Source organism: Daktulosphaira vitifoliae, unplaced genomic scaffold, assembly GCF_025091365.1.
Source record: "Daktulosphaira vitifoliae isolate Bord-2020 unplaced genomic scaffold, ASM2509136v1 Scaffold_3, whole genome shotgun sequence".
NCBI classification, from domain to species: Eukaryota; Metazoa; Arthropoda; class Insecta; order Hemiptera; family Phylloxeridae; genus Daktulosphaira; species Daktulosphaira vitifoliae.
The window spans coordinates 1106011-1130519 of NW_026099574.1; the positions used below are offsets into that span (position 1 = coordinate 1106011).

At 25.6% G+C, this 24509-nt stretch overlaps 2 protein-coding genes across 5 annotated transcripts in view; both read right to left on the reverse strand.

Moving 5' to 3' along the window:
- The window catches only part of LOC126903096 (uncharacterized), a 32811-nt gene extending 16655 nt beyond the window's left edge, over positions 1-16156 (reverse strand). The window contains exons 1-3 of one of the 4 annotated variants that reach the window (XM_050681071.1): positions 15831-16156; positions 8216-8333; positions 2760-2916 (exon numbers count right to left, since the gene is read on the reverse strand). In XM_050681071.1, coding sequence (XP_050537028.1) covers positions 2760-2916; positions 8216-8322 — 264 coding nt within the window. In that variant the 5' untranslated portion in view covers positions 8323-8333; positions 15831-16156. Of the gene's footprint in view, positions 1-2759; positions 2917-8215; positions 8334-9941; positions 10108-15748 lie in introns of those variants that run through there. The other 3 variants (XM_050681073.1, XM_050681072.1, XM_050681070.1) reach the window with 3 other exon arrangements.
- A 3615-nt stretch (positions 16157-19771) lies between these two features.
- On the reverse strand, positions 19772-22654 carry LOC126903113 (actin, muscle). The gene is made up of 4 exons (XM_050681107.1): positions 22506-22654; positions 22074-22222; positions 20622-21108; positions 19772-20499 (listed from the first exon to the last, which is right to left on the reverse strand). The coding sequence occupies exons 2-4, from the start codon at positions 22197-22199 to the stop codon at positions 19982-19984; spliced, it is 1131 nt and encodes a 376-aa protein (XP_050537064.1). The 5' UTR covers positions 22200-22222; positions 22506-22654; the 3' UTR covers positions 19772-19981.
- Positions 22655-24509: the final 1855 nt, after the last annotated feature.

The following is a 24509-nucleotide window of genomic DNA, read 5'->3' on the forward strand; positions in this document are numbered from 1 at the left end:
ATTTGTTCATTTTTGAAAAAGTTATGGCAGTTTTAAGTACAAAAAACATCCCGATAAAATGTAATTTTTATCGCAAACATTACATTTTTTTAAAAATTTACGACAGCCATTTGCACATAGAATATAAGATGTCGGGAAAAATTTTTTTTTTTCATTTGATAGTATATAACATAACCTTTGATTTGATATATGTTTAAAGGACGCAGTATTTCCGGAACATTTTCAAAAGTTCAGTTGAAAAAGTTCTATGTTTTTTACAATATTTTAAGTTTTGAACGCCCCCTATATAAGGGGAAATTGTCCAATTTTAATAAAAAGTATGTCAAATGAAAGATGTACTTATAATGTATTTAGAAAAAAAAAATTTGTGCTGATATATACATTTTTCAAAAAGTTATAGCATTTTTAAGTTGAAAATTTAAAATCGAAAATCGAAAATTTTAACACAAAAATAGTGTTTTTTTAACTACGGCAGCCGTTTAAATGTAGAAAAAAAAGTGTCGGGACAAATTTTTTTTTTTCATTTTGTAGTACATAAAATAAGCTTTAATTTGATATATGTTTAAAGGACGCAGTATTTCCGGAACATGTTCAATAATTAAGTTGAAAAAGTTAATTTTTGTAAAAAAGTTGCCATTTTAAATCCCCCCCAATGAGCAGGTTAAGTGATAGATTTTCAAAAAAATGATATCAAATGAAAGGTAGATATCTAAGGTTTTAGTTTAAAAAAAAATTATGTTGATTTGTTGATTTTTGAAAAAGTTACGGCAGTTTTAGTAAAAAAAATTGAAAAAATTTCGAAAATTAGCGATTTTTAAATTTGTAATTTTTTTGGAGGTTTCCCCCATTTACGGAGAACGAGGGAAATTTTTTCAATTTTTAAGTGTAATATCTTCAACTAGATACGATTTGTGATCTTTTGACGTATCATTGAAAGAAATCGGTTCGGTGAGAGCTGAGAAAAAGTGGCAACAGACATAAAAAAAAAACACACATCATAGTAAAATTAATATCTTCTCCGCTTCGCATCGTAGCTAAAAACACAAATATGTAAACAAACATGGCACATATAATGATTGCTACATGAAAACATTTAGATTTATGCCTATAAAAACTATCAGTTTTTGTTTTAAAAGTAAGACTTAACCACTCACGTTATAAGAGATCCGAAATTATATTACATATTTTAATTATATTAAAATATAATTAGAATATATTAGCTGAAATATTTTTTCAGAATTATTAGCATATAAGTAGATTTGTCGTACAATTAGTTACTATATGATTTTACTAGATGCTTCAAATGCATTCTTTAGTACTATAAATTTATTTCTTTAAGTTATAGACTGAGTGCATGTGTTAGAAAAATTTATTTATTTGTTTTTAATTCATTTTGTCTATTTACATGATGGTGATTTTATAAAAACATTTTTTTTTTACTTTTTTTTTCACATTGTAATAAATTTCTTTATCGCAGAATAAAACTCTTAATATTAAAGCGGATTAAGGAAAGCATTTCCTGAAAATAATGGGACCTAATAATATTTTTTTTTGGAGAGTTAAAGATTAAGGAAAATGAAGACATTGTTTTATGTCACAGAGAGCCATGGAGAGGTCATCGGATATTAAATTCAATTGAAATGAAATGTAAGAAACTATTTTAGAATTTTAATCAAAGCGTTCTGTTTTTAAGTATTAAACATTCAAATGAGTGTACAGTACTTTAAATAGTAAATTATAGATAACAAAAGTGCAATAGAAGATTTAAAGGAATAGGATCAACAAAATTTTCACAAGTGTGCTTAAAAAATAACAAATTACGGAAGGCCACATTCTTTATTATTTCAGTATTGAAAGAATAATTTAGTTTAGAATTAAAAATTATACTTAGATCCTTTGATTAGGAAACAAATTCGATATTAGAACTAGAAATTGATAGTAATGAAAGTTAATAGGATTTTATATCATGTAAAAGTGCACGAATTTACATTTATCAAAATTTAAAAATAAATGATTTATACTACACCACGTAAGTAGAATAATTATATCTGATTGTCAATAATTATAATCTTATGAAGATTTTATAATTATATTTTTTTGGCGTCGTCAGTAAAAAGAAAAATTTTAGAATTAGATAGTCTCTTATATTTAGCTCTCAAATAAGAGAAAATAATATAATCTGAGATATTATACTTTTGTAAGCAAGGTGGGGAGTTTTCTTTTTTCATAATAGTTATTTTAGAGAAAGGGAATGCCAAATTGGATAGGAATTATTATACTATTATTATAGTAAACATATTTCTTAGAAACAAAAATAGTTGTTAAAGGGTAGTAGAAACGATCAACTACATCGTTTAAATCGAAGGAGTTAATATTATAAATAGAAATTGAATCTCCTATAAATTTAACATTGACATAATCACAATTATTAAGATCATGAATAACATATATCATGAGTGAGTGAGATATAAAACTTCTCATATTTTAACGAAATATTAAATACTGAGTGGTCATTATCAATAGATAATAATGGATCAGTCATTAGAGACAAATAAGTGAAAATTAGACAATATTAATCAAGAGTAATATTATTGAAATTATGTATTAAGTAAAAATCAGTTAAAATCGTTATTTGATTGTTAAATCAAAATATTTATTAGAAAAGGGAATTTTGTTAATTAAAAACCTATGTCATCTCTAGCCTAATAATATATTTATAACATTATTTTTTAAAATTGGTATCTGGGTATGCATATTACTTGATTAGATTTTAGTCCAGCAGTTGGAGCTTTATCAGATGGGTCCGATTCCGGAATTGAAGTACCAGGTTTGAAATCAAATAAACCAGACCAACCAATCCATGTTCCGTTACATTCAACAACCACTGGAGCGACTGCTGTTACAAGACCACCGGCACTACAATAAAAATGTATTTGAAATGTAGCTCAACAAGAATAAAAAGTTTTTGGGGATTCTAATTTATGAAAGATTAATTTTCCATCACCTTAAAAAACTCCCTAGGCTGAATTACATTATTTGTATGGTATAATATTACCATAAATAAAATATATTTATAATTTTGTGTAATAAATCGTAATTTATTGTGTTGTCTAGTAAATCTAAAATACGTGCAAAATTCCAGCTCATCAGATGTCACGAAATTAAAATTAAAATTAAAGATTTGTAGCATAGCGGAAGACAGAAAGAAAATAGAACACGTGAAGTTGAATAAAAGCTTTCAAAAGAGACAGAGTTTATAAATGTAGAATATGTGTTTAGAATAGTTTTAGTCAATTTTAAAGATAAGATGAGAACGATACTATCATACTATAATTGGAAATAATAGTCTTTATGAGAACTCGAACGATATTGACACTAAGATAGTGAATTTTGTACCTGGAAAAGGTTTAGTTGTTAAAAAGACAATGTTTCCAAAAAAAATACACAAATGTATATATTATTAGCCTTGGATGGGGTTCACAGAAACCATATAGATCATATACTCAGAAATTAACGTTTCATGAATTATATAAAAAATGTAAGAATTTTACTACAACATACTGTTTGGATATTGGATGAAACTTGAGAAAACTACAAACTGCAAATTAACAAAGAGGAATAATTATAACTTTGAGAAATTGAATGATAAATGATTTTGTGAACAATATAGTACAAAATACAAGTACAAGATATTCTAAAAAATAGCAAGATGAAAATAAATCTGTAAATGAAACATGTGAACAACTAAATAAACGGTAACACAAATGTAGATGGTATCTGACAGAGATTAAAATCACTATTATAAAAAACTTATAAATGAATACATTGATCTACAAGGATCTTTTATCGGAATCAAAAATATATTTTTTTAAATCAACTATTAGCACTGTTTTCAAATTTGAAATTAGACTTTTTCTATCACTTCTATGTTCTCATATTATAACTAATTATTAAAACATGAGTATTTACATAAAAAAAATAATTAAAACCAAAAAAAAATTGTTTTTAAATTATTACTGACTTCGATTTTTAATTCGAAAAAAGTTATGCTCAAGACACCTCATACTATTTGACAAAAATTTTACACCGGCTGTCGACTTGATATCCAGTGTACCATTTTTTTTGCATATTTATTGTAATAGATCGTAATATTATAGATAGATTGTAATATTTTTTCTCATCTCTATTACACTTATTCTCTGCTCTACTTTCTTATCAACCGTCCAACTCTCTGAACCATACATCATAGCTGGCCTCACAATTTCATACTAAATTTAAAAACTATAATTAGTATTTATTCATATATTATATTTTAAAATCAAAGAACTACTAATCAGGATATAATTAAAGAAATAAGAGTTCATGTTGCTTTTAAAATATTTCACCAATTTCTCTAAAGGAAACACTATCTACAGATTTGCATCGAAGCGTTTCTTATGATAGTGATTTTAATCACTGTCAAATATCATCTATAATTGTCCCAACTATGCCACTTCTATTCTGTGCCGCGACTCCACTGTGCTACAGTTTTTTTTTTTTATTTAAATCACTGTCAGGTTAAATCTATACTGGACTCATCTATAGTTGGGATCAGTATAGATGCCACGTCCCCAATGTGCCGCAACCCCACCTGCTGTTTTTTTTTTATTTTTAATATGTTAAAAATATTCAGTACAAAATGTCATTTTTTACTTATTATTTTGGTTCTTTAAAGTTAATTATTGTGAATGTTAATAATAAAATTCTCATGGAAGCTAAAATTGCAAATGATGCATCTGTAAAGTATCTTAGTATTATGAAGTCGACATCTTGGCTTTAGTTTTATAAAATTAGTGATGAAGCTATTAAGAGAAAAAAAAGGTGTATACGTCTTCGGAGGGAAAATAATTTCATTCTAGGATGTGAAGAGACATAAAACATATTTATAATGAATATTTAGACAGGTATCTCTATATATTCTAGAGGACCTATAATAATTTATGTTAATTAAACAGGGAAAGTTACATTACTATAATTAAAAAAGTTTAAAGGTTTATTAGAACCCCCAATTTTTGCTAAAATAATAAAATTGTTTAGCAAAAAAAAATTGTTTCGTGGATTTGAAACATAGCGATGCAGGATGAATTTTTTTTCGAAGTGAACCAAAATAAACCTTAGTCTGCCGTTACCGACGGGATTTGAATCCTATAATCTATGGTAAATAGTCAGATTTTAAGAAAAATGTACATAATAAAATGGAAATATTTAAAATATTTATCAAAAAATGATTATTTAGAAACATCAATTTTTTAAAGAAAACCATTTTACTTTATATAGAAGGGAATTAGAATAGCTACTTCTGTTTGAAAAGTTAATTTTTTCAACTTAATTTGAAAATGTTACAAAACACTGCAAGCTTTAAACACCTGATAAATTAAAACTTAGATTAGTAATTATAAGTTAAATAAAAAAATAATATTGTCAGTCAAGTTGTCTTTTATATGTAAACAGCTGAAGTTCAAATAAAAAACATTAAATAAAATAATTTAAAGTAGGTTTTTTGAAAATTTAAAGGTAAATAGTCAGATTTATAAAAAAAAAAAACCAGTACAGGGGGTCGCGGCACAGTGGTGACGTGGCATAGTTGGATCAAGTAATTAAAATAATTTAAATAATAAAGTTAAAAATGTAAAAAATAAAATCGAGAATTTTCACACAATAATAGCATTTGTAGCCATTTTCACCATGAAGACAAAATAAAGTCCAAAATTTTTTTTTTTCATAATAAAGTATATTACATTAGCTTTAATTTAAGATATATATAAAAGTGTCAGACTTTCCGGAAAATTTTCAAAAGTTAATTTTTTGTGAAAAAGTTGTCATTTTAAATCCCTCCGTGGGCAGATAAAGGGTTAAAATTATGAAAAAATATACCAAATGATAGGTAAAGACATCAAGCATCTATAAAAAAAAAATTATATTAATATATTCATTTTTGAAAAAGTTACGGCAGTTTTTAGTAAAAAAATTGAAAAAAATTCGAAAATTTCGAGTTTTTTAAATTTGTAATTTTTTTGGAGGTTTCCCCCATTTACGGAGAACGAGGGAAATTTTTTCAATTTTTAAGTGTAATATCTTCAACTAGATACGATTTGTGATCTTTTGACGTATCATTGAAAGAAATCGGTTCGGTGAGAGCTGAGAAAAAGTGGTAACACACACACAAAAAATAAACACATCATAGTAAAATTAATACCTTCTCAGCATCGCATCAAAGCTAAAACCCAGCACAGTGTGGTCGCATTATAGTGAGGACGTTGCATAGTTGGGTCCAGTATAGATTTAATCTGACAGTGATTAAAATCACAATCATAAGAAACGCTTCGATGCAAATCTGTTGAGAATGTTTAACTCTAAGAAATTGTTGAATAATTACAAAAGCAACATCAACTATTTCCTTAATTATATCCAAATTAGTAATTCTTTTTAGTTTTTTTTGTGTCTGTTACCACTTTTTCTCAGCTCTCATCGAACCGATTTCTTTCAACGAAACGTCAAAATATCACAAATCGAATCTAGTTGAAGACATTACCCTCGAAAATTGAAAAAATTTCTCTCATTCCCCGTAAACGGGAGAAATCTCCAAAAAAATTACAAATTTAAAAATTGCTAATTTTCGAAATTTTTGACATTTTTTTTACTTAAAACTGCCATAACTTTTTCAAAAATGACCAAATAAATATAATTTTATTTTTTATAGATACAAAAAGTATCACTTTGTATATTAGCTTCGATGCGAAGATGTTTTTTATAAATTTGACCCTTTACCTGTCCACGAGGAGGGATTCAAAATGACAACTTCTTCACAAAAAATAAATTTTTGAAAGTGTTCCGTAAATACTGACACTTTTATATATATCTTAAATTAAAGCTACTTTATTATGGAAAAAAAAAATTTCGGACTTTATTTTATCTTCACGGTGAAAATGGCTACCGAATGCTATTTTTGTGTGAAAATTTTCGATTTTATTTTTTACATTTTTAACTTTATAATGCTATGACATATTGAAAAGTGTATGGATCAACATAATTTTTTTATGAGAAATAATATTTTTTAATAATCCTTTTTTTATTCGACATACTTTATCTTAATCAGGATATTAATAAGGAACTAGCAGATTATGTAGCTTTTGGAATAATCCACTAATTTTTTTAAAATTACACACTATCTAAAGATTTGCATCGAAGCGTTTTTTATGATAGTGATTTTAATCACTGTCAGATATCATTATACTTGGTTCAACTACGTCACGTCACCACTGTGCCGCGACCCCCCTGTGCTGGGTTTTTGTTACATTAATTAGAAGGATTTTTTAATTATCTAGACCATATGCGAAACTTTAATTGCAGATTTGAAATTAATTCAATTTATTATGACTTTCCCCTCAATTTTTCAACATAATTTTTCTATGAGAAATACTATTTTTTAATAATCCCTTTTTCATTCGATATACTTTTTTTTTAAATCGGATCATTTTCCTTAATACAGAGGAGGTTCAAAACATAAAAATGCATATAGAAAGTAGAACTATTTCAACTTAATTTTTGAAAGTGTTCCGGAAATACTGACACTTTTATATATATCTTAAATTAATGCTAATGTAATACACGTTAATATTAAAAAAAAAAATTTCGGACTTTATTTTGTCTTTACGGTAAAACCAGACATCAAAGTTAATAAAAAAAATACGATTCTTGTAAAAATATTCTTTTTTATATTTTTAAATTTATAATGCTATAACGTTTTGAAATGTTTATGGATCAACACAAATTTTTTATGAGAAATAATATTTTTCCCTTAATAATCCTATTTATAAACTTGTATAAATTTAGCATATGTTTAAAGCTTTGAGTATTTACAGAACATCTTCAAAAGTCAACATGAAAAAGTTTCATTTTTTATATGTATGTGTCAATTATTCATGTAATGTACTTAAATAATTGAAATTATTATATGAAGCTTTTTTTATGATAGTGATTTTAGTCAGTATCATATGTCAACTATATTTATCACAACTATATCCGCGTCCTACTAGGCCGCCACCCTTCGGTGCTGGATTTTATATAATAAGATAGTTAATTATAATTATGATAATTATCATATTTAATAATTATTTCTTAGGATTAAAATAATATGAACAAAAAAAAAATGAATCGTTTCAATCTCTATTTGTACCTTTGTTTGCGAATTAATTGACCTTCTGCATTTTTAGCCAAGACAAATGGAAGTCGATTGGAGACAACTATTAGAGGAGCATTGATTTCTCTTTTTTTATTGCTCATACTGGATAAATCTAAAAAATTAAAAACTAAAATTTAGTAATATAGTATTTAATTTATTATTAAATATAAATTGTTTTCTTTTTATTTTGTATTAATCAACTATTAATATGTAACTGCTTATTTACATTAAAATAATGAAAAAATAGAATTATCAATAAAATAAAATTAATTCAAACTGTTTGTGTATATACATTTCATTGTAAATTTATTTACCCTCAAAATATAAATTTTCGAAAGAGTTGTCGATTTTGATTTAATTTTATTTGACTAAATATCGTATGCTTATGAGATAAGGTAGGATAATATCTCATTACATACAATTCATATCCTATTTATGTATTCAGTAGTCATACTGCATAAATAATAAGATAACAATATCAATCATTTGATACAATCCAGTAAAACAATAAAGATAATAGTCATTTAAAATAAAAATTATGGAAATTGAAAATATGATGTAACTGTCATTATAAGGTATAAAGTATCTATCTATTAGTTCACAATTATTAAACTAAATATCTAAATATTGTTTTAGCTATCTAAAAAATATTAACAATATAATTGTTTATTTCAATTATGGCTTTAAAATTTACACCATAATATTAATTATAAGAAATTTATAGAATTTGTTTCGAGACAAACAATTAGAAAAGGTTGATAGATGTTGTGTGCTATTTCAGCCAATAAATTCTACTGAAATTTTTTTTTTAAAAGATGTAAGAGTTTGTAAAAAAATTGAATGCTTGCATTTTTGATTTTGATCTTGTTACATTATTTATTGTATATCTAGAGGATTTTATTTTAAATCTTAATGCATTTTTATAGATAATATTTATATAGTGCTATACGCCTATCTATATATGTTTCATTTATCTATTGTTAATATCTTAAGATAGTTTAAATTTCAAACAAATAATACGTATAAAAAATCATATTAGAATTTACATGTCAATATAAGGAAAGCAACAAGGTAAAAAGGGTAAACAAATTGCAACACGAATCCATTTTTGGTATTAATTAAGTTAACTTGTTTATTAAATGAGATGTTTGTTTTGCAAAATAATATTCATATAATAAAGAATAATTAAAACGAAAAATGTAATAAATTATTGAAAGTTTAAAAATTATATAATTAAATAAAGGCGATCTTGATTACGCAAGTTATAAATACTTTAATTAAATTGAAAGACATTTTTTCCAAAGATATATAAACGTGATTAACCTTTAAATCTTATATTCATATAGAATCAGAAAGGAAACATCTAAATATTAAATTTCCAAAAATATATCAGTTCAAAAATAGAAATATTATATCTAAATTCTAATCTAAAATCTAAAATTCGGAATATAATTATAATTTTTTTTTAGGGATACATTCCTTTCTTAGAAAAAAAATGAATGGCTGATAATAATTATTATTAACAAATCGGAAATACTCTAATTATTAAAGAACTTCTCATTCTTTGTAGTTTAAATTTTTAATAGATTACAATTGTTAATAAAAATAGTAAGTTTCACAGGATACATCAGTATTCATCATGAAATAATAGTATGTAACATATACTATAATATAATAAATTATTTAATTTCTACACTTTTAATTAAAGTTGTCGTCTTACTTTGTCCATTTGTTCTGAACATGTTTTCCTTAATATTGACAGAAACAGGCATATTGAAATGTATATAACAGAACAGCGATGACAAAACTAATTATGATTATTATGGATGAAAAACAATGCGTACCGTCGTGAACGTTACAATTGAACAGGTAACATAAATAAGTCGATGTGTTTATTGGGAAATTTTGAAATTGATAACAATACGGCGTTAAGAATATTAACCGGTTCTTTCTATACTGATTATTACCAACATTTTTTTATTACATGATACTAACAATATTACCGTTTAACAAAAAACAAATGTTATGTTCATTTATAACAACATAAATTAAAATGATAAGTAACAACAAAAACACTTAGCCTGTAGCATTCTCTGTTTCAATTTAAGATAAGCTACTGAAATTTTAAATATAGATTAAGCTCTAATAGCTAAGAATGCTGTAAAAAAATAAGCCCTTAATGTTAAGTCTTTTCAAAATAGTTGCCTTTTAAAATTTTACAGTTATGTTTTTATGAGGATATATGTTATCGGCGTAACATATAGCCTATCTAACATAAATGCATATTAACATATATAAGCGTTGAAGGTTTGTACATCAAAAAAGATCTATAACAAAATCTATCATCCACGTCATAATCTATTTTCACGCGAGTTTGTCAACAATGCATTCCAAAAGAATGCGCTATCATGACACGCTTCTATATCATATAATCAGCACTTTATCATAGAACTTGTCCCTCCCCTTATTGTTTAAAGAAATCGTACTAAGAACGACACAAAGTTGAGCGGAAGAGCCGATAATACGAACCGCTGTGTACACAAAAAAGTACTATTTAAGTATCTTTTTTTGGTAAAAATTCTAAACTTACATGTTTCATAACTTCAATTTTATAGACCGATTTGCATAAAATTAGAAAAAGTATTTCCTAGTAATATTTACAATGTTTTATAGTTATGTGTTATGGCCAAAGAAATTAAGCCGTTTTTACATAGGTTTATATGAAACACTTTCTTGTTCGAAATAATGTTTCATAGTCATTGCTGCACTTTTATTTTTATTACTTAGCCGTGCAACAATCGTTGCACTGGATATATTTATTTATTTTTATTTATATAACGTATCAAGTAAGTAAGTAAACGGGTTTCTAATGGTCTCTTTATTTGTAATAACTGATTTGTTTCCTTACTAACTGAACAACCTATATATATGTTTTGTCATTTCATGGTTTTAATTTTAATAAATTTAATGAAATATAATTAATATTGATAACTAAAATATTAAATTTCATTATACATGAATATATCACTTTGTATTTAATCGTATGTAAATTATACATATAAAAACATTAACATTCAACGAACCGATTTCATTCAACAATACATCAAAAGATCACAAATCGTAAATAGTCGAAGACATTGCCCTCAAAAATTGAGGGGAAAGTCATAATAAATTGAATTAATTTCAAATCTGCAATTAAAGTTTCGCATATGGTCTAGATAATTAAAAAATCTTTCTAATTAATGTAACAAAAACCCAGCACAGGGAGGTCGCGGCACAGTGGTGACGTGACGTAGTTGAACCAAGTATAATGATATCTGACAGTGATTAAAATCACTATCATAAAAAACGCTTCGATGCAAATCTTTAAATAGTGTTTAATTTTAAAAAAAATTATGGCAATTTAAAGTTTAAAACCCAGCACAGGGGGGTCGCGGCACAGTGGTGACGTGGCATAGTTGGATCAAGTATTATGATATCTGACAGTGATTAAAACACTATAAAAAAAAACGCTTCGATGCAAATCTTTAGATAGTGTTTAATTTTAAAAAATTGGTGGATTATTCCAAAAGCAACATAATCTGCTAGTTCGTTATTAATATCCTAATTCAGATAAAGTATATCGAATGAAAAAGGGATTATTAAAATTTATTGTTTCTCATAAAAAATTTATGTTGATCCATACACTTTTCAATAAGTTATAGCATTATAAAGTTAAAAATTAAAATCAAGAATTTTCACACAAAAATAGCATTCGGTAGCCAATTTCACCCTGAAGACAAAATAAAGTATAAATTTTTTTTTTTGCATAATAAAGTACAATACATTAGCTTTAATTTAAGATATATATAAAAGTGTCAGACTTTCCGGAACACTTTCAAAAATTATGTTGAAAAAGTAAATTTTTTCTGAAAAAGTTATCATTTTAAATCCCGCTGATAATAATTATTATTANAGTTATCATTTTAAATCCCCCCCTGTAGGTAGGTAAAAAGTCAGATTTATAAAAAAAATATACCAAATGATAGTTAAAAACATCATGCATCTATAAAAAAAAAGAATTATTTTGATCCATACATCTTTCAAAAAGTTATAGCATTATAAAGTTAAAAATATAAAAAATAATTTTTTTACAAAAATCGTATTTTTTTTATTAACTTTGATGTCTGTTTTCACAATGAAGACAAAATAAAGTCTGAAAATTTTTTTTTTGCATAATAATGTACATTACATAAGCTTTATTTTAATATATATATAAAAGTGTCAGACTTTTCAGAACACTTTCAAAAATTAAGTTGAAAAAGTTCTACTTTCTACATGCATTTTTTAGATTTGAATCCCTCCTGTATTAAGGGAAATGGTCCGATTTAAAAAAACAGTATGTAGAATGAAAGATGTATATAAATACTACTTCTCATGAAAAAATTGTAATGATCCATACATTTTTCAAAAAGCTAAAGCATAATAAAGTTAAAAATGTAAAATACAAAATCGAAAATTTTCACACAAAAATAGCATTCGGTAGCCAATTTCACCCTGAAGACAAAATAAAGTCCGAAATTTTATGATATATATAAAAGTGTCAGACCTTCCGGAACAATTTCAAAAGTTAAGTTGAAAAAGTTAATTTTTTGTGAAAAAGTTGTTCGTTTAAATCCCCCCTTGTGGGCAGGTTAAGGGTTAAATTTATGAAAAAAATATACCAAATGATAGGTATAGACAAGCATCTATAAAAAAAAAAAATTATATTGATAAGTTTATTTTTGAAAAAGTAACGGCAGTTTTTAGTAAAAAAAAGTGAAAAAATGACAAAATTTACCGATTTTTAAATTTGTAATTTTTTTGGAGGTTTCCCCCATTTACGGGGAACGAGAGAATTTTTTTCAATTTTTGAGGGTAATGTCTTCGACTAGATACGATTTGTGATCTTTTGACGTACAATTGAAAGAAATCGGTTCGGTGAGAGCTGAGAAAAAGTAGTAATAGGCACAAAAAAAAAAAAAAATCATCATAGTAAAATTAATACCTTCCGAGATTTGCATTGGAGCTATAACTTATATAAGTTATAAATATTTTAGGTAAATAAGTTTAAAAACTGTCGAAAATTACCGATTTTTAATTTTTAAATTTTTGTAGGATTTTCTGCAATAACGAGGAACGTTCTTAAGGGTGGCCCCTTAATGTCCAATTATAATTTTTCCATAAAATTTACAATATTTTTTGAAAACTTAAGTTTTAAATTTATGATTATTTTCTAAATATTAATAAGAAAATTCTGCACAAATATAAAATAAATATATATATATATATATATATATATATAAATATAATTTTATACATAAATGCTTATACTAGTAAACTCCATAGTACCCTCATTATATTCTTTTTTTTTTTTGTGATAATTACAGTGAACTTTGATCAAAATGTAATCGAATTTATGTATATATGACCTAAGCTACTCAAACAATACAAAAGGTAATTCACATAAGTGAATTACTTTATAACATCATATATGTGTATTAAATATAATATAAACATTTAGAATTTTACTTAAATAGAATATATAAAATATATTATTAAATTGTACTTGTATTAAATAAAAAGAATCTATGCTTAGTAATTCTAATTTTCTAAAACGATACATTTTAAATTATATTATAAACAAATGTATAAAGTATTCATGTTTAAATAATGTTTAGTATATGACACATTTATAGAAGGTAATTTAATTATTATGTATAATAATATATCATAATATATTAAAATAACAAGAGAAATTAGCAAAAAATATAAAAACAATTTTTTGAAGGAAATTCAGTAAACATTAATAGCCTACCTTGCCTAATGTATTATATAATTATTTTAAATTTAATAATTTTATCTTATAAAGGAAATCATTCTAATTAATGACGCCACAATGTTTTAACTATGTAGATATCCTGACATAACTTTTTTTATTCAAATTTAAATAAATTAGACATGATAGTATTTTGTTGAATACTATCTTGAAAAATAAAAACATCCTATTAGTTTGTTTTTATTTTTTTGTTTCGAACAGTTCTTCTTATTTAGCAAAAAATTTCTTACCGAAAATATATTTTCTTTTGATAATAACAATAGTTTCTAAAATTTTAAACTGGACAACTGGCTATTCAAAGATTTTATAATGTACTAATTTTGACATGCCCTTTCAATGCCAGTTTCAGAATTTAAACAGTCTTCCATAGTAAGAATTTGTTTAACATTTCGTAAATTTAAAATTTTATTTAAAGTGGTCGTTACATATACACTTAACTGATTGTTTTTTTAATTGTTTATTTTAAGTCTTTCGGTTCTCCTAATGAACCTAACACTAATTTGGTAAAACTATTAATTACTGAGAAAAAATATTTAAAATGTCTGTAGAATTATCAAGATAAACATTTTAAAGTTATTAAATGAAATGACATGTAAGTTTTCACGAATGTTTTTGTTAAACTGTTCAACTAGCACTGTACTATTAACTTAAAATATTTCTATAATTCAAAAATTAAAACAAAATCCATGAAATAAAGTTAGTATAAAATTATTTTAAATTGAAGTATTTTATTTTATGTATGACCTATATTATATGTTATCATTGTACAATGTTAAATTATGTATTATTATTGTATTATGCAAATGAACAAATTAGTTCTCAAGGTCTAAACGATCATAAATATTTAATGATACTTCATAGAAATAGTATTTCTATGGTTTTAATTATTATTGAAATACTTATTGGAAATATTTACTGTTTTTATTAATAAATAAGTTTCAATATATATATAGGGTGAATAATTATAATTATACACTTTGGGGTAATTACAAATGCATTTACTTAGATAAATGTACAAGTTTTTATTTTAAAATTACATTTAATATGATAGCAACACATTTAAGGACTATGCTTTTTAAATTAAAATGAAATCCATTTAATATTCTAAAAAAAAAAAATGAATTTACTCCATTCGTTTAAATTTACCTTACTTCACTTTATAGTTAAATAAGAAATTATTATTCAGTGTTTTATAGGATATGAATAGTAAAAATCCAACTTGAAATGGTAATTTATATTTCAATAATGTTGGAAGTATAAAAAAAATGTATCAATACAATATGTCCTTAAATATATAAAAGTGCAATCACTATTTAAATCTTTGGTACATTTTTATTTATAGTTGGTGATTAGACACTTCGATTTTCATCAGATTCAAGATTTAATTTTGAGTTAAAAAAAAAATTATTAATAAAAGTTATTTTTTTAAGCCAAGTAAAAATAAAATACAAGTTCAGTTAAAAAAGGATGAACTTAAAACCTGTTTTTTATGACATTAAGTACTTTTAAATATCATTAGTTTAGAATTTAGTAACATTAATTAAAAAATGTTTAAATTAAGCCCATCATAACTACGAAAAAATATTAATCAATTAGCCAATAGTTAAAAATTATCATTAGAAAATAGATTTTTTTTTAAAGGTGAAAACAACTGTACTTTTTGTACTCACCTCTAAAAAATCCCGGAATTATAAATTATATGAATTTTTTGTAAAATATATTATTACTGGTTTATTGAATGAAATTAGTCACCTGCTACTTCTTATTGTGAGCCTAGAGTTCTGTTTGTAGCTGTTGATTATTGTTCGCGATGTTGTTCGTTTTAACTATATAACGCGACTAGAAAACGTGGCGTAAATGCTATCCGAAGGAAAATCTATATATTATTTATCAATATGTAATATACCACCAGAAATTTTCCTACCGTTAATAATTTACGATTAATAGTTAATTAGCTACATTTTGGGGATTTATAATAATACATTGATACGGTATTAATAATATATACGCAATATTGACGTATTTGTTTATGTAGGTACAACAATATTGTAGGAATAGATAACTGCGATAAGCAGATGTTGATGACCGACTGTCTGCTTAAGCACTCGTTGGTTGATCATGGCCACCCGGCGTGCATTGTCGAGTAATCATGACCCTGTTATTAGTAGTTTTGTTTTTAGTGTAACCCCCTCTAATGAAATTAAAAGCAGACATCATAATAGTTAAATTCCTCTCACTACCAACAAAAAATCTAAAGAAATATAGTATATGAAAGATCATTCATCGAAAAATCTAATAAAAACAACGTGCAATAATATATCGGATTATTAACTCTTGATTAAAAATAAAGATTTATCAGATTAAAACTACAAAAAAAGTAACCAGATAACTAATGAAGATATAACTATGATGTTAATTCTTCACTTTCATCAAATTTTTAGAATTTTAATTTATTAAGTGAAAGTTTTAGATAAATCTCTTTCAAATATAAATTTATTTTGTATGTTATACACAGTGTTTTTTAAAATTATTTATTTAAGTGAAATTTCCAAAAATTAAGGGGTCTTTATAGCTTGATAATTTTACCAGGTTATAAAATCTTTCAGGTGTCTAAGAGATAAATCTGAAAAGTTTGAAATGTGGCTCATTTAACGTCACGTCAGTAACGTTAAATGAGCCAAATTGCCACCAAAGTGTTGATTTCTTATTGTTGTAATATCAAAAAATATTTTGAACTTTAGACTTGGCGCGAGTTGAAGAGTAATTGTATTTATCCGTTTTAAGTTAATTTCAACTTTGACATAATTGTGATTTTATAAAAGCTTTAAAAAAAAATTATATTAATTTATTTTCTACATTCTATTTTATTATATTATAGTTATTCAGTCATGACATTGTATATTTATTAGTGAGTATACACTTAAAAATATTAAGACAAACGTAAGTCCCCACATTCCCTTCCACTTCTTAACAATGGTGTTGCTATCCCCTTAAATAATCATTGCCTGTTAAAATAAGTTCTGGTATGATATAATTGTCAAAAACATCATAATTTAATGACTGGAAAAATTTTACACCGAAAATAAAGATTCTTCGTGTATCTCTACTTTGTAATTGTTATTTTATACATACAATTAATAGCATGTATTGATTTTTATTTTCATATTTTTAAACATCTTTTATATTTAAAATTGTTTTAAACATTTTTTTGCAATCTGTTTTGCACCTCTAAATGAAACAATATGACAATATCAATGTTAGTTATTGATCTTTTGTTATACGTTTTTTTATAAATTAAATATTTTGCCAATAAATTTTGTTCCGAAGAACTTTTAAATATTAAATATTATCACTAACAGCTTTAACATATATATTGTATATGTTACCCATTGTATATTATACAATTAGTATGCAGAGAATGCGCATTTTGGGTACGAGGATAGACAATCTATAACCCCTTATTTATGTGTAGATTATGTAAAAACGAATTTAAAAATACTTTTTAATTAAATTTTTTTATAATAATTCAATGACATAACATTTTAAAGTGATCTATTTAGGTTAAAAATGTTGTTAATATATTTCATCATCTGTTAAAGACAATACCTTGTCATTTAAGCCACTCCTCTCTGACACCAAATTCTTCAGTGATATAATGATATTCATTAATATATATTAATTATATATACCGGATTATACTATTTAGAAATAAATTTTATATAAAACTGAAATATTCTGATTAAGATTCTAAGAAATTATTTACTTTAATCTAATAACGTGATTAATAAGGATGATTAAATATATACATCATAAACTACGAGTTTCTTGTTGGTTTTTAACGCTGTTAACTTCTGAGCATTTTCTTTAGAACATAAATTAACCTTAAAACATTTTATAAAATTGTCTTTTGTCCTTTGAACAGTGAACTCATTAATTATAAGAACCGTTAAGAGTTTATACTTTTGTATACTGTAAAATCATTAGTAGTGATATAACAATGTAAAAAATATTTTATCAAGTAATCATCTTTTATGCTTAAATAGGGTTTAATATTTATTTATTATTATTCAATAATTATATATCTTTCAACTAATTATCAAGCTATTAAATAATATATTTAATTATAAAATTGAGTTGAAGTATTTTTTGTCCTTTTTATTGAATAAACATCACAAAATTTTGATACTAAAATAAAGTAAAATTGTACACATGTTTTTTATGTTTATGAGAGAGGGTGATATTTTGTTTATGATATATGGTCAGAAACTTATATAGTTACTATTAACAACTTATGAGAAAAGCTAAAAATTTCTTTAAAAGTACTATTTTATCGTATTAATAATGAAATAAATCATTTCAATGAAAATCATAGTAATAATTTCTAAGTAACTCTTGGTGTTTATACAATTATATTGTATATGCTAGAATTGAAACATTCAGAACTATATTCCGTATATATATATATACTGTAGTATTCTAAATATACTAAAATTAAGAAATGTTCTAGAATTATAATTTCATCTGCTAATGTGTTGTTGAATTTAATTATAATATATATTTTTTTTAGTTATTTCTTTAGATATTTAGACTCATTTTTTACTTATTAGTAATAATCTCAAAAATTATTCACCTAGCAATAAAACAACTTATGCTCTAATAAAATATAAAAAAAATGATATAAAATCAATTTTCAATAATTTAATCCAATATTTATTTGATTGTTTGTGTATGTTCCATGTAAATTTCAATGATGATAATTAAAAATATATGTTAATTGAAATATGTAGTGTCAATATGATTGAGCCGATATTAATGCGATAACTTAGACACATAGTACTTGTTCGTAATCAAAATCACATGATTAAGTTTGATTAATAGAAGATTAATTTTGAAAATTTGTTTCTATACATTAATGTTAATTAAGGATGGAGGTCTAAAGGGATAACATTTTTAAAAACGTTCTAAATCACCTTGAAATTACATATAATATTAATTTTTAAGAAAATTGTATACATTCGTTTTATAATAAACGTAAGTTTTATCTTTTTATCTTAGTTGACTTTCGTTGATTAAGGAACCATCTTCGTCTTTAAAAAAGTTAATTTCAACTTAACTGACTTAAAAAGTTATGAATATTAAAAACTATTGAATTTAAATCTAATAGAAATGTATTTAAATATAAATAATAAAGTTATTTTTTTTTATTTATAACAGTTTATAAATCTCTAGATGCAGCCAATTTTTTAAAGATGTTTTGTTTAAATTATAAATAGAATTAATCCGTATCTTGTATAGTGACCTCGTTATACCTAAATCATTAACAGTTAGAAGTATTTAAAACATTTAACCAATTTATTTCAGTTGAAACATAATAAAACGAACAGTGAAATTTAAATAATTGTATAATAATGCCTGTACATACATATAATGATTCACAACTTTTATAATTTTATTAATTTTTTTTTTTAATTAATAAGTTCTATATATAAAATTGTACAAATATTATTTTACCTTTATAAAAAGAACCTATATTGAGTAAATTTGTATTCATAACATTTGTTTAATCTGTACTAATCCCATTAAAATATATTTTTATATAAATTAAGTATTGAATAGTAAATCATATCTTATTATCTAAATACCTTATTTATATAAGAAGGATAAATCATTTTGGTCAGAATAAATAAATACAGTTATATAGTATAGAAACGTTTATTTCGAAACGATTAACGCGCTAATAAATACAATTTTTTTCCCAAAAGTTTAACTGTTACTTTATCCCCGTGTAAAACGACGTGAATCGTCTCGATATGTACAAAATGAAAAAACAATGTTTTTTCAATATAAATGAACATAAAGCGTGATTGTAATTTTGATTTTGTGAGTTGAGGGAAGTTATTGGATTAGAAACATTTACGGTGGACAATTCCTGGGCCGGATTCGTCATATTCTTGCTTGGAAATCCACATCTGTTGGAAGGTGGAAAGAGAAGCCAAGATAGAACCACCGATCCAGACAGAGTATTTACGTTCAGGTGGAGCAATAATCTTGATTTTGATCGTACTTGGTGCCAAGGCGGTGATTTCTTTTTGCATTCTGTCGGCAATACCTGGATACATGGTAGTACCTCCAGACAATACAGTGTTAGCGTACAAGTCCTTCCTGATGTCAACATCGCACTTCATAATGGAGTTGTATACAGTTTCATGAATACCACACGATTCCATACCCAAGAAGGAAGGTTGGAACAAAGCTTCTGGACAACGGAAACGTTCATTTCCAATAGTGATGACCTGTCCATCGGGCAATTCGTAGGATTTCTCCAATGAGGTGGAAGCGGCAGCTGTAGCCATTTCTTGTTCAAAGTCCAAGGCAACATAACACAATTTCTCCTTAATGTCACGGACGATTTCTCTTTCAGCTATAATTTAAAAAATGGATAATTAGAATGGATGAATAATTAATTTAATTTAATTAATTAATGAATAATTAAATGAATCTGGAGTGGTATACAAGAGTTAATTATGACTTGAAGTTACTTACCAGTAGTGGTGAAGCTGTAACCCCTCTCAGTCAAGATTTTCATAAGGTAATCGGTTAAATCACGACCAGCCAAGTCCAAACGAAGAATAGCGTGAGGCAAGGCATAACCTTCATAGATAGGTACAGTGTGTGAAACACCATCACCAGAATCTAAAACAATACCAGTGGTACGACCGGATGCGTATAAAGATAGCACAGCCTGGATAGCGACGTACATAGCTGGGGTGTTGAATGTTTCAAACATAATTTGGGTCATCTTTTCACGGTTAGCTTTTGGGTTCAATGGGGCTTCGGTTAATAGGATTGGGTGTTCTTCTGGAGCAACACGCAATTCATTGTAGAAAGTGTGATGCCAGATTTTTTCCATATCATCCCAGTTGGTGATAATACCGTGTTCAATTGGGTATTTTAAAGTAAGGATACCTCTTTTGCTCTGAGCTTCATCACCTACATAGCTGTCTTTTTGTCCCATACCGACCATGACTCCCTATAATATTATAAATGATTAAACTAATACACATAGATACGTGGAGTAAAATATTGTTTCATTGAAAGAATAATTTGGAGGCCTGATATTTATTATAATAAATTCATATTAATATTTCAATTAAAATTAGACGAATCAACGAGAAACTGTTTAAAAAACAAAATTCTATTTTTAATACTAATTAACGACTGATTAATATTAATCACGACATGCTTTCAATTAAGCCATTTACTTAATTATTTACTTTATTTACTCCTACGTTTTAAATAGATTTAATAAAAATAAAAATTTAAAGGTATATAAATATCTAATATATTTTGTTGTATTCTATTAAAATACAAATATAATAATTTTTAAATTACGTAAGTAAAAAGATGAACTCCGTTTAATAACTTTGTTTAAAATTGATTGTTTATAATTTGAATTTCAAATGTTATTAACCAATTTTATTGTTTCCATATTATAAAAAATAATGAGTTAAAGTCCTGTATTTCAATTGCATTATAAACCTTATTAAAAAAAATAATTAATTAAATAATGAAAGTTAATAAATGTTATTAAAAGTGTTTTGACAAATAATTTCATTATTTTTATTTGCATACCTAATACCACTCAGTATTTTAAGGGAAAAATGATGTATTTCTATGAAAAATAAACTTATAGTAATGAATGTCGGCATGTGTGTAAGAATGAAAAGTAATACAATAATAGATTATTATAAACAACTTGAAATTTTCTAGCTCCCCCGCACAGATATGAAAGGATCAGTTTATTTTTATAACAACTCTATTGGCGCAGGGCCTAAAATGGTCTAGTAGGTGGAGACGCATTCTATTTTTAAATACATTGCCTTTTATGGATATAGAAATAAATATTCGATATTTTTCATTATCCCAAAACTAATAAACAAATTCGAAATTGTTGTCATTATAATATGTGAAATTATTATTCAATTTTTAACTAACCTGATGACGGGGTCTACCAACAATGGATGGGAACACGGCACGGGGAGCATCATCTCCAGCGAAACCAGCCTTGCACATACCGGAGCCGTTGTCGACTACCAAAGCTGCTACATCGTCGTCACACATTTTGCTGATTTGATTTTATTTGCCTAAAAAAAGTATGTGTAAAATAAAAAATATTTAAAATAATTTTGTATTTATTTTTAGTCTTGCTTCACATTTAACACTTATATTTTAGATTTAAAAAGTAAAACTTTTATATTTTCATTTAGTTATTTAATATTAAGTATTAAAATTAATTTTTGGATATAAGTTATCATTAAAAATTAAACATTAAAATCACTATACACTTTTATTAAAAAAAATCAACACTTGAAATTTTTTGACTAAAATGTTTTAAAAATGTCTAAGTATAAAAATTTATTTTCTTACTTGTTGCAATGAAAAAATGTCGGACGGTCTGCGGCTGTGTGGCTGCTGATCCTGTGATTGTGTTAATGAACATGGTATACGCTAGCTCTGGTGGTTTTATAAACGGCTAGGTCCAAAAATATCGTTTGCCGTCCATACATGGCTATGTAGACGGGGGGCACAAGACACTATTTTCGGGGCGCTGCCTCTACGCCGCAGCCCTGCACAGCCGGGCTGCCATATATGGCTCGGCCGGCGACCCTTTAACCATCGCTGTTTCGTCAAGTAAACGTTTTACTCCTACCACGATTTGTGATAGCTGAGTGGATGACAGTAACCCCTTCGTTTTCGTGAGGACCACCTTCACACCGAAGATCGTATCCAAAATTTGGAATAAAAACATTTTTGGTTTAACTTATTTACATCTATTTTTACAGCAACGGCTGCTGGGTCCACACGATTTTCAATGACCCATTATTGTTGCTAAACACATACCGTGGCTTATTTTTACACTATAACTCATACGTACGCAGGCAGTTTTAGTCAAAGAAATTTCATATTGTCCTTAATAGGAGTTTTATATTTACAAAAAAAAAAAATCTTTTTTACTTTATATATACTAATACTCTGAACATTTGTAAATTAAAGTGTATTTGTTTAATAAAATTCTATATTTTGTTTATATTATTTGTTATTAGGTTTATTATAGATTAATAGTTAATTAAATCAATCATCATCTCCTTAGCCTATATTCCAGCTATTTGTGGTCGGCTTTACCTTTCAATGATTTAACAAAAATTTTACACTGGGTGTCGACTTGACGCAACCTCATTACAACTGAGGGAGCCAGTAAGGGGCAATGTGTGTGTCACTGTTGAAGTTTTTGGTCACCCATCCAGAAATCAACAGCATACAGCACAACTGAACATTAGCGTTGAGGTGGCAACAGAATAATTCACTGTGGCACACCACGCCCCTATTTATTATTAAACTAGTATTTACAATAAATATAAACAATTTTCGCTCATCATTTTTTTTCCATTCCTAGAGTTTACATGGCAATGAAAAAATAGAACATATAAAAGAATCTTAAGCAATAATTATTAGTTTAGTAAGTATTCTTTAAATAGTTTTTTTAATATTCTAAAAAAACCTTAATTTGAACAAGTTTTTTGTTTTACTTTCCATAATGTACAACTGAGTATGACTTTCTCACTTATTCTTTATTTTATTCATATTAAAATTTAAAGCATTTGGTTATTCTAATATGACATACAAAAATGTTTAATTCTATACCATTAATCTTTATTTTGAAATTGTTTGAACTTCTGTAAAATAGGGCTACTTTACCCCTTAAAAATAACATTTCACTATAAAAGAAATGCTTTGTATAACAGTTTTAGGGTGTAAGTTCTATTATCTATTATCAATTTTCATTTAGCACAAAATTTTACATGATTTAAGATAAAAATGTGAAGATTGGGGTTATTACCCCTAAAATCTTTTCTCAAACCCGATTCTGATATAGCTTTTAATTACATATTACTTTTTAATATAACTATCTCCTATATAGATATATTTTTCCTTATAATTATTATAAGTGAAAATATATCTTGTAAAATATTTAAAAGTTTTGAAAGACCGTTCAAATAAAATTGTTCGCCTCGCTAAGAAAATATTTGACTTGACATGCTATATATGAAGACTTAAAAGATATAAAAAATGTCATTTGGTCGGTATTTGTTTAATCAAATGACAATCAAGTTTTAATTCATCATGACAAGGCAGCATGGTAGCTGGGCAATTAATTTCTTGATATTTCAATTTCTTCCGTGTTCACTCTATAGTCCGTATTTAGTATCAAGTACTAAATCAACACTGTTGAAAAACTTTTCAAAACTATAAAATTTGATTTTGATGAAAAATTTAAAGATGAAGTCAAATAGTTTATTAATCACGACGTATAGTTTTATTTGGAATGGCTTTCAGAACTTAAAAAATGTTAGTGAAAAAATTTAGACAAGG